This window comes from Pelobates fuscus, chromosome 1, assembly GCF_036172605.1.
Source record: "Pelobates fuscus isolate aPelFus1 chromosome 1, aPelFus1.pri, whole genome shotgun sequence".
NCBI lineage: Eukaryota > Metazoa > Chordata > Amphibia > Anura > Pelobatidae > Pelobates > Pelobates fuscus.
Window position 1 is genome coordinate 109,403,997 of NC_086317.1, and position 22,224 is coordinate 109,426,220.

General features: G+C 41.1%; 1 protein-coding gene across 1 annotated transcript in view; it reads right to left on the reverse strand.

Moving 5' to 3' along the window:
- The window catches only part of STS (steroid sulfatase), a 333,313-nt gene that overhangs the window by 192,546 nt on the left and 118,543 nt on the right, over window positions 1-22,224 (reverse strand). The window contains exon 6 of the mRNA XM_063450160.1: window positions 4,843-4,979. Coding sequence (XP_063306230.1) covers window positions 4,843-4,979 — 137 coding nt within the window. The remainder of the gene's footprint in view (window positions 1-4,842; window positions 4,980-22,224) is intronic.

Genomic DNA, 22,224 nt, shown 5'->3' on the forward strand with positions numbered 1-22,224 from the left:
GGTGAGCCATTTGAAGACCTAAACTCTCCTACATCAGGAGTAAAAGTGGTAACAATACAGAATTAGCCTCAATCTACATATCTATGTTGTAGACATATATTTAAGGCCTAAAGCTACCAATTTAATTTGCGGTTCTTTGTACCAAATAAAAAAAAAAATACAGCAAAGATCAGAAGAGAAAATTTAATGCCGGCTCCTTATGATAAAATCAAAGTTTTCCCAGATTTTTTTTTTACTACACTAGAACGAAGTGATGCTCATTTTCTACTCAAACAGCAATTCTGAGAGATAATGATATAAAATATCCCAACGCAAGTTATCTAATATCAGAAATCTCAATGGCTGTAGTTCAAGTTGGAAGAGAAGCTTAAAGCTTGATTAAGAGAGAATAACATAAGAGTAGCGTAAAATCAGTCAGTTTCTTTTGAAAAGGAAAAAAGGAAAGAGTTTTTTTCCTACTATAGGTAAGAAAGCACTAAGAAAGAAAATATAGAACAATGAAATAATTTAAAGTTTATTAGAGAAACTCAGTGGGGGGGTCTGCAAATGAGAGTTTATTTATGGGTTATATTGATTTTGATTAAATACAATTTGATAGATAATTGTACTCAGGATTATTTACTTGGAAAGAAGTATAGATACACATGGATTATAGTCACTGTAGGGGGTATTCTCTTTTTTTCCATAAGTCACTGTAAGAAAGAAAGCACTTAGAAAGAAATTATAGAATATTGAAGTTTGTAGTTTACTAAAGAAAAAAAGAGAGTAAATAGTCAGGGTTCATAAACAGGACTGCATATTGATATGGATAAAACAATTCTTGATTTATAATTGAGGATTAAAGCACTACATGAATGAAGAATGTACCTAGGAAAAATTATCTAAAATTAAGTAAAAATACACTGGGTTTTGATTTTTTTCCACTATAGGAAACAAAAAACTAAGAAAGAAATTATAAAACAATGAAAGAATGTACAGTTTATTAGAGAAACACAGTGGGGGTCAGATGGGAGTTTATTTATGGGCTATATTGATAATTAAAATATGATTGATTATTGAGAGGCACACAATACATGTAGAAATACTGTACTCTGGATTATGTATTTAAAAATAAGTGAAGATACACGTGGATTATATTTATTATAGTGGATATGCTCTTTTTTTTCGCTTTCTCTTGTTTCCTTTTTCATGGGTAGACCATTTCCATCTCATTCGTCTCCAGGCTGCATATGTCAAACTAGCTATGGCATAATATTTCCATGCTATGGGGAATTGTATTAATGCATGGAAGTACACTTCCTCCCGGGTTAAGTAATGCAGATAAGTATTTATGAAGGAATATTGAATATGGGTAGTGTGATTTTAAAACTGTTTTATATGTGTGAAGGACTTGGTGAACGGCTAGATTTTTTTAAATGGCTAGATTTTGCACGCTAAATGCCCGAGGCCTGAATTCCCCACAAAAAAAGGTATTTTGTTTTCCAGTTTTTAAAAAAGGAGAGGATAGAAATATGTGGTATACAAAAAACCTACTGGAGAAAAATAGATAATTTAAATATAAAATCTATTAGATACCCGCAAGTCAAAACTTCTCAATAAAAAAAAAAGAAAAAAAAGAAATGAGGAGTAGCAATTGTCTTTCGCCAAGGAAGTAGAGTTAAACATAAAATACCAAGAGACTGATGTAAATTAAATATTTATAATCCCTTTTGGCGATATAAACAAAACATTGATGACACTAGTAAACATATACGCTCCTAATAAAAATAAATTTAAAAAAAGTGAAAACATTTTTCTGAGAATACTGAACAAACTGGAAAAGGTGAAACAGGGACAATTGTTATGGATGGGTCATTCTAACTTAATACTTCACTCTCTATTGGATAAAAATATTTGCTCGTGTTTGGTTAAAGATAGAAATTTAATAGAACAGGCACGGGAATTTCAAGAATTGCTAGATAAGAACTCTTTATATGGTATATGGCAGGTACTCCATGTAGAAGAGAGAGATTACACCTGTTTCTCAAAAACGTATTGAGCTTACTGTAGACTAGATCTAATAATAGAAGGGGCAGGATTGATCAATCAAACTCAAAACGGTTAGGATTCAAACTTTAACATGGTCTGACCATAACCACAACCATTTTAATTTTCATTGGATTAATAGAGATTGGAGGTTGAATAATTATTTGTTAAAGAACCAAGAAAATATATATTATATAAAAAGGTTGTCAGAGTTTTACTTTTAGGAGAATAAGATAGAAGATACCTTCCCAAAATATGAAGTGCAATCCGAGGTCTACTGATTAAACTGGGAGCTCAAGTCAAGAGGCGGTCAGAATTTTTTTTATCTGATATCTACATACAATTATTTAACGTGGTCCTTAAATGAGCTCTCCACAAAGATTATAGACTAAGAAAAAATAATAAATCTCCAGCTCACAGAAAAAGTAAATAAGTCCTTAGAGGTGCTTAATATGGTAAGATATTCTAAAGGTAACAGGGCTAACAAAATGTTAACAAATACAATAAAAAATACAAGGAGTGATGCTAGGATAAAATATATATATATATATATATATATATATATATATGTGTTTGAGTGATATGGTAGCTCAAGGAAGAAGAAAAATTATAAGAGTTTAAATGATATGCACTTGTCTCCCCTCAGGGGTATCTGGCGATGGTAGAAATCTTCCCAGCAAAGCAGATCCTCAAAGGATAAAAAAGTGCAGATGGTGTGAATTCGTATAAAAATATAACAAATCTCATTCAAGGTTGTAGATATAAGAAGAAACAGGAAGCATATCTCCACTATCAATTGGATCAAATGGAGAATGCTCCAATCCTGGGAGATAGAACGGTTTGCTAAGCAATGATACAAATAAATAAAATATAAATAAAAATGGACATAAAAACAAAAATCTAAAAGACCAGAAAAGAACAGTTCATCCAACGCGTTTCATCATAAAAGGACTTCCTCGGGAATATGTTCGTCAACAAAAACTCCCGTTTTTTATAGCAGTCCGTCTGGGCTTCCAGGTGTTGCCTGTTAATCGCGTTCCACCGTGCAACGCAATATCAGCATCTGGCATGAGGGTGATTTCCTGTCTTCCTCCGTGGCTTACTCTTTAAGCCTTTGGGATTAAAGGCAGAACTTTCCAGGCCATTTTGATTCTATACTCAATGCATATACGTAAAGTGGTGGAGTGTAGAGTTAAATCTGAATGGTTTTGAAAGAAGAACGGTACAGGCAGAGTACCCTTTGTCATCCCTGCTATATATCCTTTCACTCCAGCTAGTCAAGCTAATCATGGTATAGAGGCTCAGAACACCAAAAAATGTATGCAGACAACATCCTACAACTACCTGAAGAACCCATTAATGCAATACAAGAAACTATTAATACAATTGCAAAATATAGAATGGTACCAAATTACAAGTTAAATATAGGGAAAACTGTTGTACAAGAGCAGGCATACGCAACCTTTGGCACTCTGGATGTTTTGGACTACACCTCCCATGATGCTTTGCCAACATTATGGGTGTAAGAGCATTATGGGGGATGCAGTCCACAACATCTGGAGTGCCGAAGGTTTCCTATCACTGTACTAGAGCAAAATTTAAAACAAAAAGAACTAATACAACTGAATAGGATGTTCAGGTTTACATGAGCTAAATCACACTTCAATAATTATTTTCATATTTCCAAGCAATTTAATGGAAATCAATCTATTACCCCTAACAAAAAAAAATTAAGAGATCACTACAAAATATGGAAAGGTCTAGAAATATCCTGGTGGGGGGAGGGGGGTATACATATAATAAAGGCATACATTCTACCAAAACTGGCATACATTTTTAGAATGGTACCTGTAGCCTTCCTTATTAGACTTGATCCAATCGACTTTGAATAGTTTTTATCTTTTTTAACAGCTTACAGGGGTGGGGCAGTAACCTAATCTAGATTACTAGCCCTCTTTTCTTCATAGATGCTTTGTGGATTGTATGCTAGCGATCACTGTACAACTCTACCATTAAAATAATATATAAATATGTATGACTTCTTACTGCTATTTTTTCCCCTATATTTCTAATTTCTTACTTGAAATCAATCATCTTCCTTTTTTATGAATTCTCTCTTTTTTTGGCGCATCGAGTGGAAACCAGAATCATAACCTGAAACACATAAGCTCAGCCCTGGTGCATTTTGGGTGGTTTTTGCTTAAGGAATATTTTGGTTCAGAGTTTTGGAATTTAATCCAGGTATGGCCCTAAGTATGAGCCCAAATTCCAATGCATTACAGTTTTGATCTAAACAAATCACCAAGTCTAGTCTGAGGAGAGGTGGTCCATGCCAATTTCTACACCAGAATGACAAAGGTATGAGGAGAAGAGGTGATCTGCTTCACTATTGACACCAAAATGACACTGGTATAATGAGGAATTGTGATTTGCATTAACATTAAAGAATTGCCTCTGACAGCCACAGGTAACGTTAACCTTTGAGGATACTCTCTAAAGTGAGAATTCAAAGTGAATTTCAAATTTAAGGTCAATATAGTCAAAGTGTAAAAAATAATGATAAAAAAAACATAAAAATCATATTTGATATTTTATATTTCTGTGTCTCGTGGCCACCATTTTCTATATATTTAAATTATAATAGTATTGTACAATAATCACTGCATTAATAAAATTGTAACTCTGTGTTTAAATTTAGAGTATGATATTTTTTAATGTATGTTGAACATTTAATCTCATCTGTATATGGATTGGTATAATAGCACAAACAAGATTTTTTTAGTATTTTAGTTTACCATCACAAATAGTATATCTTACCTACACTCCAATCTACTTCTTCAATTGCATCTCCATACAGACCATGTTTGCTTTTTCCTCTAAATCTCTGTTCAGTGTAGAGAGCTGTATGGACTTGAGCAAAGGACACAAATAGGAGGAATGGTTTATATTTGTTCCTGCAAAATGATTAAAATAGTAATTAGGTTATTTAAAAAACATATAAAGTATTGAAATACAACATTAAATAATAGAGAACATACATCTAAGCCAGTCATACATTTTTAATGGGACACTCTAGACACTGAAACCACTTTATCTCAGTGTAACCTCTGCCTTAGCCATATGTTCAGTACAGTCTGCATTGTAGGTGGTCAGTGTTAGACCATACAAAAAAGTTTTACCACCGAATGGAGGGATGATGTTAGGAGACTTCGGGCACCATCACCACTTCAATGAGATTAAAGGTTTCTAGTGCCTACAGTATCCACTTAATAGTTGTTCTTAAAAAATGTTAGTGATGATTCATACAAAATATAGGCACAGAAGTTAGAATTTGGTTTCAAACTCACTATATCAAAGAGCAAGTAGTCCATTGGTAAAAGTGTGGAGTGTTCTGCTAATGTAGAAATCGGTTGTTAAGTCAACTGGCAATTTGCCAATCAGTTGTACATGTCAGACTAAATCTCAGATGATTTTAATGGGACTCTGGCCAAGAATTTGGGAAAACTTACAAAATTGGTGTTTGCCGTTTTGAGAATACTTCACAATTAAGCCAAAGTGGGTCTGGATAAAAACTACAGAATTTTGTAATATTATTGTTTAAAGTATGATGTAGAATAGTACTAGACACAGGAGAAACATTTTGTTCAACTGATTCAATTTTTAATTTTGTTTTATAGCAAACTCTGGTAGAACTTTGAAAACTATTTTCTGGTTGAAACCTAAAATTTGTAAGGAATTGGGATAATGATTTAACAGACACCTTAAACCTGCGAGATAACCATATGCCAATTCATTCCGAGAAAAAGACTGTTTGTTTAGGACAGCCGAAATATGACTAATGACCTTTTTTTTGGTACAATTGTAATCATTGCTTGCCAAAGTAATATTTAGATAGCTGATTTTTTTTGTTAGTCAGAATTTGCTAAATATCTTCCAGTGTACTCTGCGCACTGCAACTTCTCATTTCACTGTTTTGTGAAAACGGACTTAAACAAATTTACCTCGAAGAAGAATTCCTTGCCGGACTGTTTCAGAATCCACAGTTTACCGTAACAAAGTACACCAAGACTCTTAAAAAGACACCAATGGATTCTTTACATTCTATATAGGAATTTCGACCCTATATTACATAACAAATGTTTGTTCCCACATTAAAATAAATAATTTTTATTTTTAATTATTACACTTATATTTTCACTAGCAATGGACATTCAAATCAAAATGTTATACTCAGTAAAAAAATGCAAGTTATGTCAGTATTAGTTATGTATAGGTTATGGCAGTTACGTTTATAATTTTTTCCCCTAAAATATTAGCTTACTGCCAAGTAAATTATGGGAATTAGCAACAATTTCCAAGCAACTCAATTTTCCTTTAACCCCTTAAGGACAGATGACGGATATATTCCGTCATGATTCCCTTTTATTCCTGAAGTTTTGTCCTTAAGGGGTTAATGACTTTTTTTTCCCAATAATTAGATATGCAAAACCTAACTTCAAGCCAAATAGAAAGCTTGTTAAAGAAGGTCACTTATGTTTGGCAATATTGTGTCTCAGAAAATAAGACACAAACAAGATAATGACTTCAGGAATGGTGATACTCTGAGAATGTTTACTTTGTTAAATAATTAGAAACATTCAGGGTCTGATTAAAATCTAGAAGTAATCACAAAATAGCAGAAGTTAGGAACATTTAGCCATGCATCATTGCTATTTCCTTACAAACTATGTGACTTACACCACATCTAAATGTACACCAGAGCTACGGAAAGACATGTTGTAGAATAATATTCAATAACAACGGATTTAAAACAAAGAAAGGTTATAAAAAAAAAGAAAAATCTAAATAAGGAAATATTCTAAACTGTTTAAAAATGCACCATTGACAAGTCATATATATCAATACATACAACCTAATTGTTCAAATAAATATACTTAAACAAATATTTAAACGCATACAGTGAGGTCTGAAAGAAAATTGGACACAGACACAAGTTTTGTTATTTCTGCTGTTTACCAAAATAAATTGAAGTTACAGTTAAATAATGAATATGGGCTTAAAGTGCCATCTCTCTGCTTTAATCTGAGCATATTCACATTGAAATTGTAAGAAAGGTTTAGGAATTACAGTTCTTAATGTGTAATTGGACAATTGACTCAAAAGCTGTTTCATGAACAGTTGTGAGCTTTCCCTTCATTATTTATTCATCAATTAAGCAGGTAAAAGATCTGGAGTTTATTCTAGATGTGGAACTTGCATTTGGAGTTGTTGCTTTGAACCAACAACATGCGGTCAAAGGAGCTCTCAATGAAACATAGAAACATAGAAACATAGAATGTGATGGCAGATAAGAACCATTCGGCCCATCTAGTCTGCCCAATTTTCTAAATACTTTCATTAGTCTCTGGCCTTATCTTATAGTTAGGATAGCCTTATGCCTATCACACGCATGCTTAAAGTCCTTTACTGTGTTAACCTCTACCACTTCAGCTGGAAGGCTATTCCATGCATCCACTACCCTCTCAGTAAAGTAATACTTCCTGATATTATTTTTAAACCTTTGCCCCTCTAATTTACGACTATGTCCTCTTGTTGTGGTAGTTTTTCTTCTTTTAAATATAGTCTCCTCCTTTACTGTGTTGATTCCCTTTATGTATTTAAATGTTTCTATCATATCCCCCCTGTCTCGTCTTTCCTCCAAGCTATACATGTTACGATCCTTTAACCTTTCCTGGTAATTTTTATCCTGCAATCCATGAACCAGTTTAGTAGCCCTTCTCTGAACTCTCTCTAAGGTATCAACATACTTCTGAAGATACGGTCTCCAGTACTGCGTACAATACTCCAAGTGAGGTCTCACCAGTGTTCTGTACAATGGCATGATCACTTCCCTCTTTCTACTGCTAATACCTCTCCATATACAACCAAGCATTCTGCTAGCATTTCCTGCTGCTCTGTTACATTGTCTGCCTACCTTTAAGTCATCAGAAATAATCACCCCTAAATCCCTTTCCTCAGATGTTGAGGTTAGGACTCTATATAATAGTCTGTACTCTGCCCTTGGGTTTTTACGTCCAAGATGCATTATCTTGCACTTATCCACATTAAATGTCAGTTGCCACAACTCGGACCATTTTTCTAGGTTACCTAAATCATTAGCCATTTGGCTTATCCCTCCTGGAACATCAACCCTGTTACATATCTTAGTATCATCAGCAAAAAGACATACCTTACCATCAAGACCTTCTGCAACATCACTAATAAAAATATTAAAGAGAATGGGTCCAAGTACAGATCCCTGAGGTACCCCACTGGTGACAAGCCTAAGCTTCGAATATACTCCATTGACTACAACCCTCTGTTGCCTGTAACTCAGCCACTGCCTCACCCATTCAACAATATTGGAATCCAAACTTAAAGGTTGCAGTTTATTGATAAGCCTTCTATGTGCAACAGTGTCAAAAGCCTTACTGAAATCTAGGTAAGCAATGTCTACTGCACCACCCTGATCTATTATTTTAGTTACCTAATCAAAAAAATCAATAAGATTAGTTTGGCATGATCTCCCTGAAGTAAAGCCAAGTTGTCTCTGAACTTGAAATCCATGTGTTTTTAGATATTCAACAATCCTATCCTTTAACATGGTTTCCATCACTTTCCCCACTACTGAAGTAAGGCTTACTGGCCTATAGTTGCCCGACTCCTCCCTATTACCTTTCTTGTGAATGGGCCCAACATTCGCCAACTTCCAATCTTCTGGGACTACTCCTGTTATCAATGATTGGTTAAATAAATCTTTTAATGATTTTGTTAGTACACCACTAAGCTCTTTTAATAGCTTTGGGTGTATTCCATCAGGTCCCATTGACTTATTTGTCTTTACTTTTGCTAGTAGAAATAGAACCTCTTCCTCTGTAAACTCACGTGTAATAAATAACTAATTTATCCTTTTTCTTAACTGAGGTCCCTCTCCTTCATTTTCATCTGTAAATACCGAACAAAAATATTCATTGAGGCAGTCATCTAGACCGTTATCCTCATCTACATACCTTCCTTCTTTTGTTTTTAATCTAACTAATCCTTGTTTTACTTTTCTTTTCTCATTTATGTATCTAAAAAAAAGTTTTGTCCCCCTTTTTACAGATTGTGCTATTTTCTCTTCTGTGTGTGATTTGGAAGCTCTTATAACTTGCTTAGCCTCTTTCTGCCTAATCTTATAGATCATTCTGTCTTCCTCACTCTGGGTTTCTTTATAATTACTAAATGCTAACTTTTTGTTTTTTACTATTATGGCCACATCTGCGGAGTACCACAGTGGTTTCTTGAATTTTTTGCTTTTACTGACAAGCCTAATGCAATTTTCTGTTGCCTTCAGTAGTGCAACTTTTAAATAATCCCATTTCTCTTGGACGCCATTTAAATTGCTCCAGTCTGATAATGACTCCTTTACACATATTCTAATTTTAGAAAAGTCTGTTTTTCTAAAGTCTAAAACTTTTGTTTGTGTGTGGTGTGACTCAGTCACTGTTCTTATATTAAACCACACTGACTGATTATCACTGGATCCTAAACTTTCACCTACAGTAATATCGGATACCAAATCTCCATTTGTTAACACTAAATCTAGTATGGCCTCTTTACGAGTTGGCTCCTCAATGACTTGTATTAGAGACAATCCCAGTAGGGAGTTTAGAATATGTGTGCTCCTGGCACAAGCACCTATTTTTGTTTTCCAATTCACATCAGGAAGATTAAAGTCACCCATGAGGATAACTTCCCCCTTCATTGTCATTTTAGCTATTTCCTCAACTAGTAGATTATCTAACTCTTCAATTTGTCCTGGGAGCCTATAAATCACACCTACACGAATTACTGTGTGATTACCAAATTCTAACGTAACCCAAACGGACTCTATGTTCACCTCACTAACTTTTATTAAGCTAGATTTTATGCTATCCTTCACATACAGGGCCACCCCTCCCCCTTTCCTGCCTTCCCTGTCTTTTCTATATAAAGAGTACCCTGGTATTGCTATGTCCCAGTCATTTTTCTCATTATACCATGTCTCAGTAACAGCGACTAAATCTACACTATCAGTTGCCATTATTGCCACAAGTTCATGGATCTTATTCCCTAAACTGCAAGCATTTGTAGACATGACTCTAAGCTTATTTTTTTAACCCATTTGCTACAGGCACCTTCTGTCCTTGTTTTGGGCGACAATTGGATTGATGTTTTATCACCCTTTTGCCCCCCCTCCTAGTTTAAATACATCCTAGCAAAACCTCTGAACTGCTCACTGAGAACATTTGTTTTGTACAGTTTATTTCCATTCCAAACAGAGCTACCATGAGAAATAAAGCCAAATCCTTGCTCCCGACACCATTCACCAAGCCACAAGTTAAAGTCCCTAATACGCATCCGCCTGTAGTTCTGAGTGTTATGCACAGGCAGAACTTCAGAGAATGACAGTGTGGAAGCAACCTGCCGTATATCATTGGCAAAAACACTAAAAACTTCCTTAACCTCTGAAACCTCATTGCAAGCCAAGTAATGTGTCCCTAGATGGACAAGTACATCTAATTCCCCTTCCTGCTTTGCTCGCTTAACAATATTACAGATACGTCTCCTGTCCTGGAAGACACCTCACAAGACCACCATTGTCCATCTCCACACCTCTTATGATTGAATCCCCCAACAACAACTGCTTTCTATTAGGCCTCACCATAGTCTTCAAGCCTCTCTCCACAACATCACTAGCCTCAGTGACTCTCTCCACAACACCACTAGGCTCAGTGCCTCTCTCCACAACACCACTAGGCTCAGTGCCTCTCTCCACAACACCACTAGGCTCAGTGCCTCTCTCCACAACACCACTAGGCTCAGTTCCTCTCTCCACAACCCCACTAGCCTCAGTTCCTCTCTCCACAACCCCACTAGCCTCAGTTCCTCTCTCCACAACACCACTAGGCTCAGTTCCTCTCTCCACAACCCCACTAGCCTCAGTTCCTCTCTCCACAACACCACTAGCCTCAGTTCCTCTCTCCACAACACCACTAGCCTCAGTTCCTCTCTCCACAACACCACTAGCCTCAGTGCCTGTCTCCACAACACCACTAGCCTCAGTGCCTGTCTCCATAACACCATTACACTCTGAAAGTGCAGAAAATTAGTTATGTAGAGCAACAGACTGTGCAATATGCCTTTTATCCACAACTATAAGTCTACCAGATCCTACCATTCCTAGTATGTCTCTGCGGCAGTGGCTTTGCAGCAGTTCCAGCCTGAGTTTGTTTACCAGATAATTTACAAATCTCAGACTTCAAAAATACAATCTCCTGCCGCAAGATAGAGAACTGTCTACAGATTAGACAACAACCAAACCTCCAAAAAGTGGAACGTGAAACAAATGCATAGCAACTATTACACTGAACTAAGTCTGCCATTCCAATGAGGTGAATAATTTAAATCAAACGAATCTTAACTTTTTATTTATCCTCCTGAATACCTCAGATTAACTCCAGTTTATCTCCAGAATATCTCCAACCACACACACTTAGAAGCAACACTCTCCAGAATATCTCCAACTACACACTTAGAAGCAACACTCTCCAGAATATCTCCAACCACACACAATTAGAAGCAACACTCTCCAGAATATCTCCAACCACACACACTTAGAAGCAACACTCTCCAGAATATCTCCAACCACACACACTTAGAAGCAACACTTAGATGAAGCAACCAAGCTATATTAGCCAAGCTAATGACAACAACCCTTATATACTCCTAAAATCACCTCCCACTAGGAATGTTTAACACCTGGGTAGGCCTCTGCTTATTTGCAAACAATAGCTAATTTAAATAGCAATCAATAGCAAGTAGCTAACTAATCAAATAAAATGCCTTATAATTACCAACAGGAAATAAAACCTTGTGCAATCAGTAGCCTTTTCCTACAGATGAATCTTACCTGTAACAGTAAAAAAGAAAACTCTTAGCACAAATCTTAGACAGTTGAAGCTTCTGTAAAACTCTCCAGAATATCTCCAACCACACACACTTAGAAGCAACACTTAGATGAAGCAACCAAGCTATATTAGCCAAGCTAATGACAACAACCCTTATATACTCCTAAAATCTCCACCCACTAGGAATGTTTAACACCTGGGTAGGCCTCTGCTTATATGCAAGTGAAACAGGCCATCCTTAGGATGCAAAAAAATCTATCCTTGAGATAGCAGGAATAATCGGAGTGGCCAAATTAACAGTTTTGTACATTCTGAGAAAAAAAAGAATGCACCGGTAAGCTCTGCAACTCAAAAAGGCCAAGAAGTTCATATAAAACAACAGTGGTGGATGATCGTAGAATTCTTTCCATGGCAAAGAAAATCCATTCACAATATCCAGCCAAGTGAAGAACACTTGCCAGGAGGTAGGCATATCATTATCCAAGTCTCCAATAAATCGAAGACATCACAAGAGCAAATACAGAGCATTAACTACAAGGTGCAAACCATTCATAAGCCTCAAGAATGGAAAAGCCAGATTAGACTTTGCCAAAAACATCTTTAACCCCTTAAGGACCAAACTTCTGGAATAAAAGGGAATCATGACATGTCAGACATGTCATGTGTCCTTAAGGGGTTAAAAAAAGCCAGCCCAGTTCCAAAACACTATTCTTTGCACAGATGAAACTAAAATCATACTGTACAAGAATGATGAGAAGAAAAAAGTATAAAGAAGGCGTGGAACAGCTCATGGGTATAAACCCCAGGGTATTTCAAAAGGCATATATTGAACCTTAGTGTGGGATCATTTTTCCGCTAGCTTGTACCAGGTGTAGTGGTAATAAGCGTTTTTTCTGCCTTTTTGACACACAAAGTGAGTTTGCACAGTATATTTTGCAAACCTTATGTGTGCTACGACTGTATAATACTTCATATGTTGCTCAGCTATGTCAGCTGAGTACAAAAATACCCCTGTATGTACCTTTCCCAGGTATATGTGGACATCGGAGGGGCACATTTGAGACATAGTCATTCCAGTTTTTTTCAAACTTTAAATTTTTACGCTGTGCCCATGTCCCATTTTAGAGTATTTTACCAGGCTATATAATTCAAACTACACCACAAAGACATACCATTTCTTAAAGAAGACATACCAGGGTATTTCAAAAGGCATATTTTGAACCTTAGCGTGGGATAATTTTTCCGCTAGCTTGTACCAGGTGTAGTGGTAATAAGAATTTTTTCTGCCTTTTTGACACACAAAGTGAGTTTGCACAGTATATTTTGCAAACCTTATGTGTGCTACGACTGTATAATACCTTATATGTTGCTCAGCTATGTGGTCTGAGTACAGCAATAACCCCATATGTACCTTGCCAGGTATATGTGGATGTTGAAGGGGCACATTTGAGAGACAGCCATTCAGTTTTTTTCTAACTTTGAAGTTTTACGCTGTGTCCATGTTCCAATTTGGAGTAGTTTAGATGGTTGGTTATTGAAACTTCCCCACAAATACATACTATTTATCAAAGAATACACCCTGGGGTAATTCAAAAGGCATATTTTGAACCTTAGCGTGGGATCATTTTTTCTCTAGTTTGTTCTAGGTGTAGTGGTAATGAGCATTTTTAAATGTATATTTTTACTTTTTTTTTACTTTTTTTACTTTTTAATACTATTTTTTAAACTTTTGTTTTGCTTATTAATTTTTTTAAACTTTCCTAAACTTTCTTAAAACTTTTTTTTTACAGATTTAACATTTTTCTAAGCTTTTTTTTTTACCGTTAACCCCTAACTAGCAGTAAGCAGCACTAACCGTAAATTCCCAATTTTCCCATAACTCCCACCCACCCCACCTAGAAAAAAATATTTAATTATACAATATTTAAATTAGTTAATTAAATAAATTGAACCCCTGAGGATTAAAAAATAAATAAAAGTTAATCGTCAGGGGTTAAAAAAAAAATTAGATCACAGTATAATACTGTGATCTGTGTTTTGATCACTGTAGGCAGTGATCGACTGGCAGGGAAGGGGTTAATTTTTATTTGGACTGGGTAATGGGGTGTGTTTTTTTTTTACTTAAACGTTATAAAAACTTTTTTTAACTTAATTTTTAACTTTTTAAAGCTTATTTTAAAACTTTTTTTAACGTTAACCCCTAGTTAGACTAACACTAAATCCCCCAATTCCCCACTAACTTCCACCCACCCCAGCTAGCTAAATATATAATTTTAAAATACTTAAATTAATTAATAAAATAAATGTAGTCCCTGAGGGTTAAAAAAAAAAAAGAATTAACCCTCAGGGGTTAAAAAAAAAATCAGATCATAGTAAAATGTAATCCCTGCCAATTGATCACTGCAGTCAGTGATCAATTTACAGGGAAGGGGTTAATGTTTTATTAAAATGGGTAAAGGGGGGTGGGATTTTAATTTAACTTTTTTTTTTCACCAGGGGGCAGGATCAGCACTGATCCGTCTCCCTGCACTTCACACTGAACCTGGAAGGGCAGGGAGGCGAAGGTGAGTATACAGAGCACATGTGCCCGCTCAGACATGCTGTCAGAGCGGGCACATGTACTGGGACAGCCCGATCCGGTGCTCCCGGTCTGCCTCTAATACAGAGGTAGACCGGAGCACCATTAACTTCACGATCGCCACGATTGTGGCGATCTGGGGTTAATTTTGCCGCGTGACGGATGAGGTCTGTCACTCGTCATTAACGCATTCCCCTGAGTGACGGACCTCGTCGTAGGTAGGTAAGGGGGGAGGGGGTGACTAGGGTGGGGGCTGGGGGTGACAGTAGGTCCCCCCCTTATTGTCATTTTTAGGGCCCCACCAACCGTTCAGGGGTGGGGGCCGGGGGGGAACAGTAGGTCCCCCCTTATTGTTATTTTTAGGGCCCCCACCTGCCGCACAGGGGTGGGGGCCGGAGAGGGGGAGGACAGTAGGTCCCCCCTCATTATCTTTATGGCCCCCACCGCTGCCCAGGGGTGGGGGCCGGGGGGAGGACAGTAGGTGTCCCCCCTCATCACCATTATGGCCCCCACCCACCGCCCGGGGGGGGGCAGAGAGGGGGAGGACAGTAGGTCCCCCCCTCATTATCTTTATGGCCCCCACCCACCGCCCAGGGGGGGACTGGGGGGGAGGACAGTAGGTCCCCCCTCATTATCATTATGTCACCCACCCGCCGCCCAGGGGTGGGGGCAGGAGAGGGGGAGGACAGTAGGTCCCCCCCTCATTATCTTTATGGCCACCACCCGCCGCCTGGGGGGGGGGCGGGGGGGAAGGAGAGTAGGTCTCCTCCTCCCCTTCAATCACTATTGTGGCCAGAAAGAGTCCTGTTTTAAAATTCGCCTGCCTATTGAAGTCTATGGCGTTTCGCCAGGTTCGCGAACATTTGCGGAAGTTCGCGTTCGCAGTTCGCGAACCGAAAATTTTATGTTCGCGACATCACTACCCAGCACTAATCAAAATGCCATTGGGGCATAGAAGGAGACCCTCCAAGGTCTGTTCAGACCCTTAGGGATCTCTTAATTACTAGATCCAGTGAGAGAATCACTGTGGCGGAGCTTGATCACTCAGTTGCAGTGTTCTCTACAGATGTAAAGGGCTATATGCACTGCTCATCTAAAAGTCTGGGGTCACCAATGGCCCCAGATAACAGAAGGGAGCCCCACGTATCTATTGATAACTGGATTTCCTGGTATTTACCCCTGCTCACACTACATTGCTGTCTATGGGGATTTACATCACTGAGTAATGGATGGTATTTAGAGGCTACTGAGCAATTATAGGGAAAGATCAGGCCAATAAATCAAAAGTAGTCTCATGCTGGAGTAAGAGAAGTTGATTAAGATCTCCCAGAGACCTAGGCACCATGTTAGATCGCCCACCTAGAGTCCTGGGCTTTGTACCCCAGTGTAACAGTGTTTCTTCCTACTGTTAGTTATATACTTGGAGGAGCAGTTGCAGGCAATGTGCATTGTGAAACTTTAAAAGATATGTAACAGTTTACTTTTATAATATATTTTACTAGCAAGGCATTCAAAATATGTATGGTCACATTTTAAAAAGACTGATTCTTCAAGTTAAGCAATCCAACTGTTCAAATCATTGGCGGATCCAGTGGGGGGGGCAACGGGGCAATTGCCCCCCCCCGAGATTCTCCCCTGCCGGCTAGTGCAGGGCTGACATTGCCCAAGTGCCAGCCCTGCATTGTGCCTGCAGACCGGGAGGGAGATCAGTGATCTCCCTCCCCGGTCCGCAGGCACATTACTGACAGCCGACCGGAAGGGGAGGGAGAGAGGACCCGGAAGCTGTTACCAGCAGCTCCTCCGGGTCCTCCTCTCGCGAGATTTGGAGCGTTGCCGCGGTTACCACGGCAACGCTCCAAATCTCGCGAGAGTGAACTCTAGCCCTGGAGCGCGGGCTAGAGTTCACTGGAACCACTGGACCACCAGGGATTCCCCACTGGGACCACCAGGGATCCAGAAATGTCCCCCCTCCTCCTCAATAAAGGTAAGAAGGGAGGGGGGACATAAATATATTTTATTAAATACATTTTTTTTTTTTTTTATTAAAAAGCCTCCCTTCCCTCCTCCCCTCCCCCATACACACTGCCCCCATACACACTGCCCAACATACACTGCCCCCATACACACACTGACCCCATACACTTCCCCCATACACACTGCCCCCATACACACTGCCCAACATACACTGCCCCCATACACGCACTGACCCCATACACACACTGACCCCATACACACACTGACCCCATACACACACTGACCCCATACACACACTACACACACTGTCCCCATACACACACTACACACACTGTCCCCATACACACACTACACACACTGTCCCCATACACACACTGTCCCCATACACACACTGTCCCCATACACACACTGTCCCCATATACACACTGTCCCCATACACACACTGTCCCCATACACACACTGTCCCCATATAAACACTGACCCCATACACACACTACACACACTGACCCCATACACACACTGACCCCATACACACACTACACACACTGACCCCATACACACTGCCCCACATACACTGCCCCCATACACACTGCCCCCATACACACTGCCCAACATACACTGCCCCCATACACACACTGACCCCATACACACACTGCCCCCATACACACACTGACCCCATACACACACTGTCCCCATACACACACTGTCCCCATACACACACTGTCCCCATACACACACTGTCCCCATATACACACTGTCCCCATACACACACTGTCCCCATACACACTACACACACTGACCCCATGCACACACTGACCCCATACACACACTACACACACTGACCCCATACACACACTGACCCCATACACACACTGTCCCCATACACACACTACACACACTGTCCCCATACACACACTACACACACTGTCCCCATACACACATTGTCCCCATATACACACTGTCCCCATATACACACTGTCCCCATATACACACTGTCCCCATATACACACTGTCCCCATATACACACTGTCCCCATACACACACTGTCCCCATACACACACTGTCCCCATACACACACTGACCCCATACACACACTACACACACTGACCCCATACACACACTGACCCCATACACACACTACACACACTGACCCCATACACACACTGACCCCATACATACACACCATACACACATTACACACACTGACCCCATACACACACTACACACACTGACCCCATACACACAAACACTGCCCCCATACACACAAACACTGCCCCCATACACACACTGTCCCCATACACACACTGTCCCCATATACACACTGTCCCTATATACACACTGTCCCCATATACACACTGTCCCCATACACACACTGTCCCCATACACACTACACACACTGACCCCATACACACACTGACCCCATACACACACTACACACACTGACCCCATACACACACTGACCCCATACACACACTACACACACTGACCCCACACACACTGCCCCCATACATACACACACTGTCCCCATACACACACTGTCCCTATATACACACTGTCCCCATATACACACTGTCCCCATACACACTGTCCCCATACACACTACACACACTGACCCCATGCACACACTGACCCCATACACACACTACACACACTGACCCCATACACACACTGACCCCATACACACACTGTCCCCATACACACACTACACACACTGTCCCCATACACACACTGTCCCCATATACACACTGTCCCCATATACACACTGTCCCCATACACACACTGTCCCCATACACACACTGTCCCTATATACACACTGTCCCCATATACACACTGTCCCCATACACACTACACACACTGACCCCATGCACACACTGACCCCATACACACTGTCCCCATATACACACTGTCCCCATACACACTACACACACTGACCCCATGCACACACTGACCCCATACACACACTGACCCCATACACACACTGACCCCATACACACACTGACCCCATACACACACTACACACACTGTCCCCATACACACACTACACACACTGTCCCCATACACACACTACACACACTGTCCCCATACACACACTGTCCCCATACACACACTGTCCCCATATACACACTGTCCCCATATACACACTGTCCCCATACACACACTGTCCCCATACACACACTGTCCCTATATACACACTGTCCCCATACACACTACACACACTGACCCCATGCGCACACTGACCCCATACACACACTACACACACTGACCCCATACACACACTGACCCCATACACACACTGACCCCATACACACACTGACCCCATACACACACTACACACACTGACCCCATACACACACTACACACACTGTCCCCATACACACACTACACACACTGTCCCCATACACACACTACACACACTGTCCCCATACACACACTACACACACTGTCCCCATACACACACTGTCCCCATATAAACACTGACCCCATACACACACTACACACACTGTCCCCATATAAACACTGACCCCATACACACACTACACACACTGACCCCATACACACACTGACCCCATACACACACTACACACACTGACCCCATACACACACTGACCCCATACACACACCATACACACACTACACACACTGACCCCATACACACACTGACCCCATACACACACTACACACCCTGCCCTTATACATACACACACTGACCCCATACACACAAACACTGCCCCCATACACACAAACACTGTCCCCATACACACACTGTCCCCATACACACACTGTCCCTATATACACACTGTCCCCATATACACACTGTCCCCATATACACACTGTCCCCATACACACTACACACACTGACCCCATACACACACTGACCCCATACACACACTGACCCCATACACACACTGCCCCCATACACACACTGACCCCATACACACACTGTCCCCATACACACACTGTCCCCATACACACACTGTCCCCATACACACACTGTCCCCATACACACTACACACACTGACCCCATGCACACACTGACCCCATACACACACTACACACACTGACCCCATACACACACTACACACACTGTCCCCATACACACACTACACACACTGTCCCCATACACACACTACACACACTGTCCCCATACACACATTGTCCCCATATACACACTGTCCCCATATACACACTGTCCCCATATACACACTGTCCCCATACACACACTGTCCCCATACACACACTGACCCCATACACACACTACACACACTGACCCCATACACACACTGACCCCATACACACACTACACACACTGACCCCATACACACACTGACCCCATACACACACCATACACACATTACACACACTGACCCCATACACACACTGACCCCATACACACACTACACACACTGACCCCATACATACACACACTGACCCCATACACACAAACACTGCCCCCATACACACAAACACTGCCCCCATACACACAAACACTGCCCCCATACACACACTGTCCCCATACACACACTGTCCCCATACACACACTGTCCCCATACACACACTGTCCCCATACACACACTGTCCCTATATACACACTGTCCCCATATACACACTGTCCCCATACACACTACACACACTGACCCCATACACACACTGACCCCATACACACACTACACACATTGACCCCATACACACACTGACCCCATACACACACTGACCCCATACACACACTACACACACTGACCCCACACACACTGCCCCCATACATACACACACTGTCCCCATACACACACTGTCCCCATATACACACTGTCCCCATATACACACTGTCCCCATACACACTACACACACTGACCCCATGCACACACTGACCCCATACACACACTGACCCCATACACACACTGACCCCATACACACACTGACCCCATACACACACTGACCCCATACACACACTACACACACTGTCCCCATACACACACTACACACACTGTCCCCATACACACACTACACACACTGTCCCCATACACACACTGTCCCCATATACACACTGTCCCCATATACACACTGTCCCCATATACACACTGTCCCCATACACACACTGTCCCTATATACACACTGTCCCCATACACACTACACACACTGACCCCATGCACACACTGACCCCATACACACACTGACCCCATACACACACTGACCCCATACACACACTGTCCCCATACACACACTACACACACTGTCCCCATACACACACTACACACACTGTCCCCATACACACACTGTCCCCATATACACACTGTCCCCATATACACACTGTCCCCATACACACACTGTCCCCATACACACACTGTCCCTATATACACACTGTCCCCATATACACACTGTCCCCATACACACTACACACACTGACCCCATGCACACACTGACCCCATACACACACTACACACACTGACCCCATACACACACTGACCCCATACACACACTGACCCCATACACACACTGACCCCATACACACACTACACACACTGACCCCATACACACACTACACACACTGTCCCCATACACACACTACACACACTGTCCCCATACACACACTACACACACTGTCCCCATACACACACTGTCCCCATATAAACACTGACCCCATACACACACTACACACACTGTCCTCATATAAACACTGATCCCATACACACACTACACACACTGACCCCATACACACACTGACCCCATACACACACTACACACACTGACCCCATACACACACCATACACACACTACACACACTGACCCCATACACACACTGACCCCATACACACACTGACCCCATACACACACTACACACCCTGCCCTTATACATACACACACTGACCCCATACACACAAACACTGCCCCCATACACACAAACACTGTCCCCATACACACACTGTCCCCATACACACACTGTCCCCATATACACACTGTCCCCATATACACACTGTCCCCATACACACTACACAAACTGACCCCATACACACACTGACCCCACACACACTGCCCCCATACACACAAACACTGCCCCCATACACACAAACACTGCCCCCATACACACTGCCCCCATACACACAAACACTGCCCCCATACACACAAACACTGCCCCCATACACACAAACACTGCCCCCATACACACAAACACTGCCCCCATACACACAAACACTGCCCCCATACACACAAACACTGCCCCCATACACACAAACACTGCCCCCATATACACACTGTCCCCATACACACACTGTCCCCATATACACACTGTCCCCATATACACACTGTCCCCATACACACACTGCCCCACAAACACTGCCCCATACACACACTACACACACTGACCCCATACACACACTGACCCCATACACACACTGACCCCATACACACACTACACACACTGACCCCATACACACACTACACACACTGTCCCCATACACACACTACACACACTGTCCCCATACACACACTACACACACTGTCCCCATACACACACTACACACACTGTCCCCATACACACACTACACACACTGTCCCCATACACACACTGTCCCCATATACACACTGTCCCCATATACACACTGTCCCCATACACACACTGTCCCCATATAAACACTGACCCCATACACACACTACACACACTGACCCCATACACACACTGAC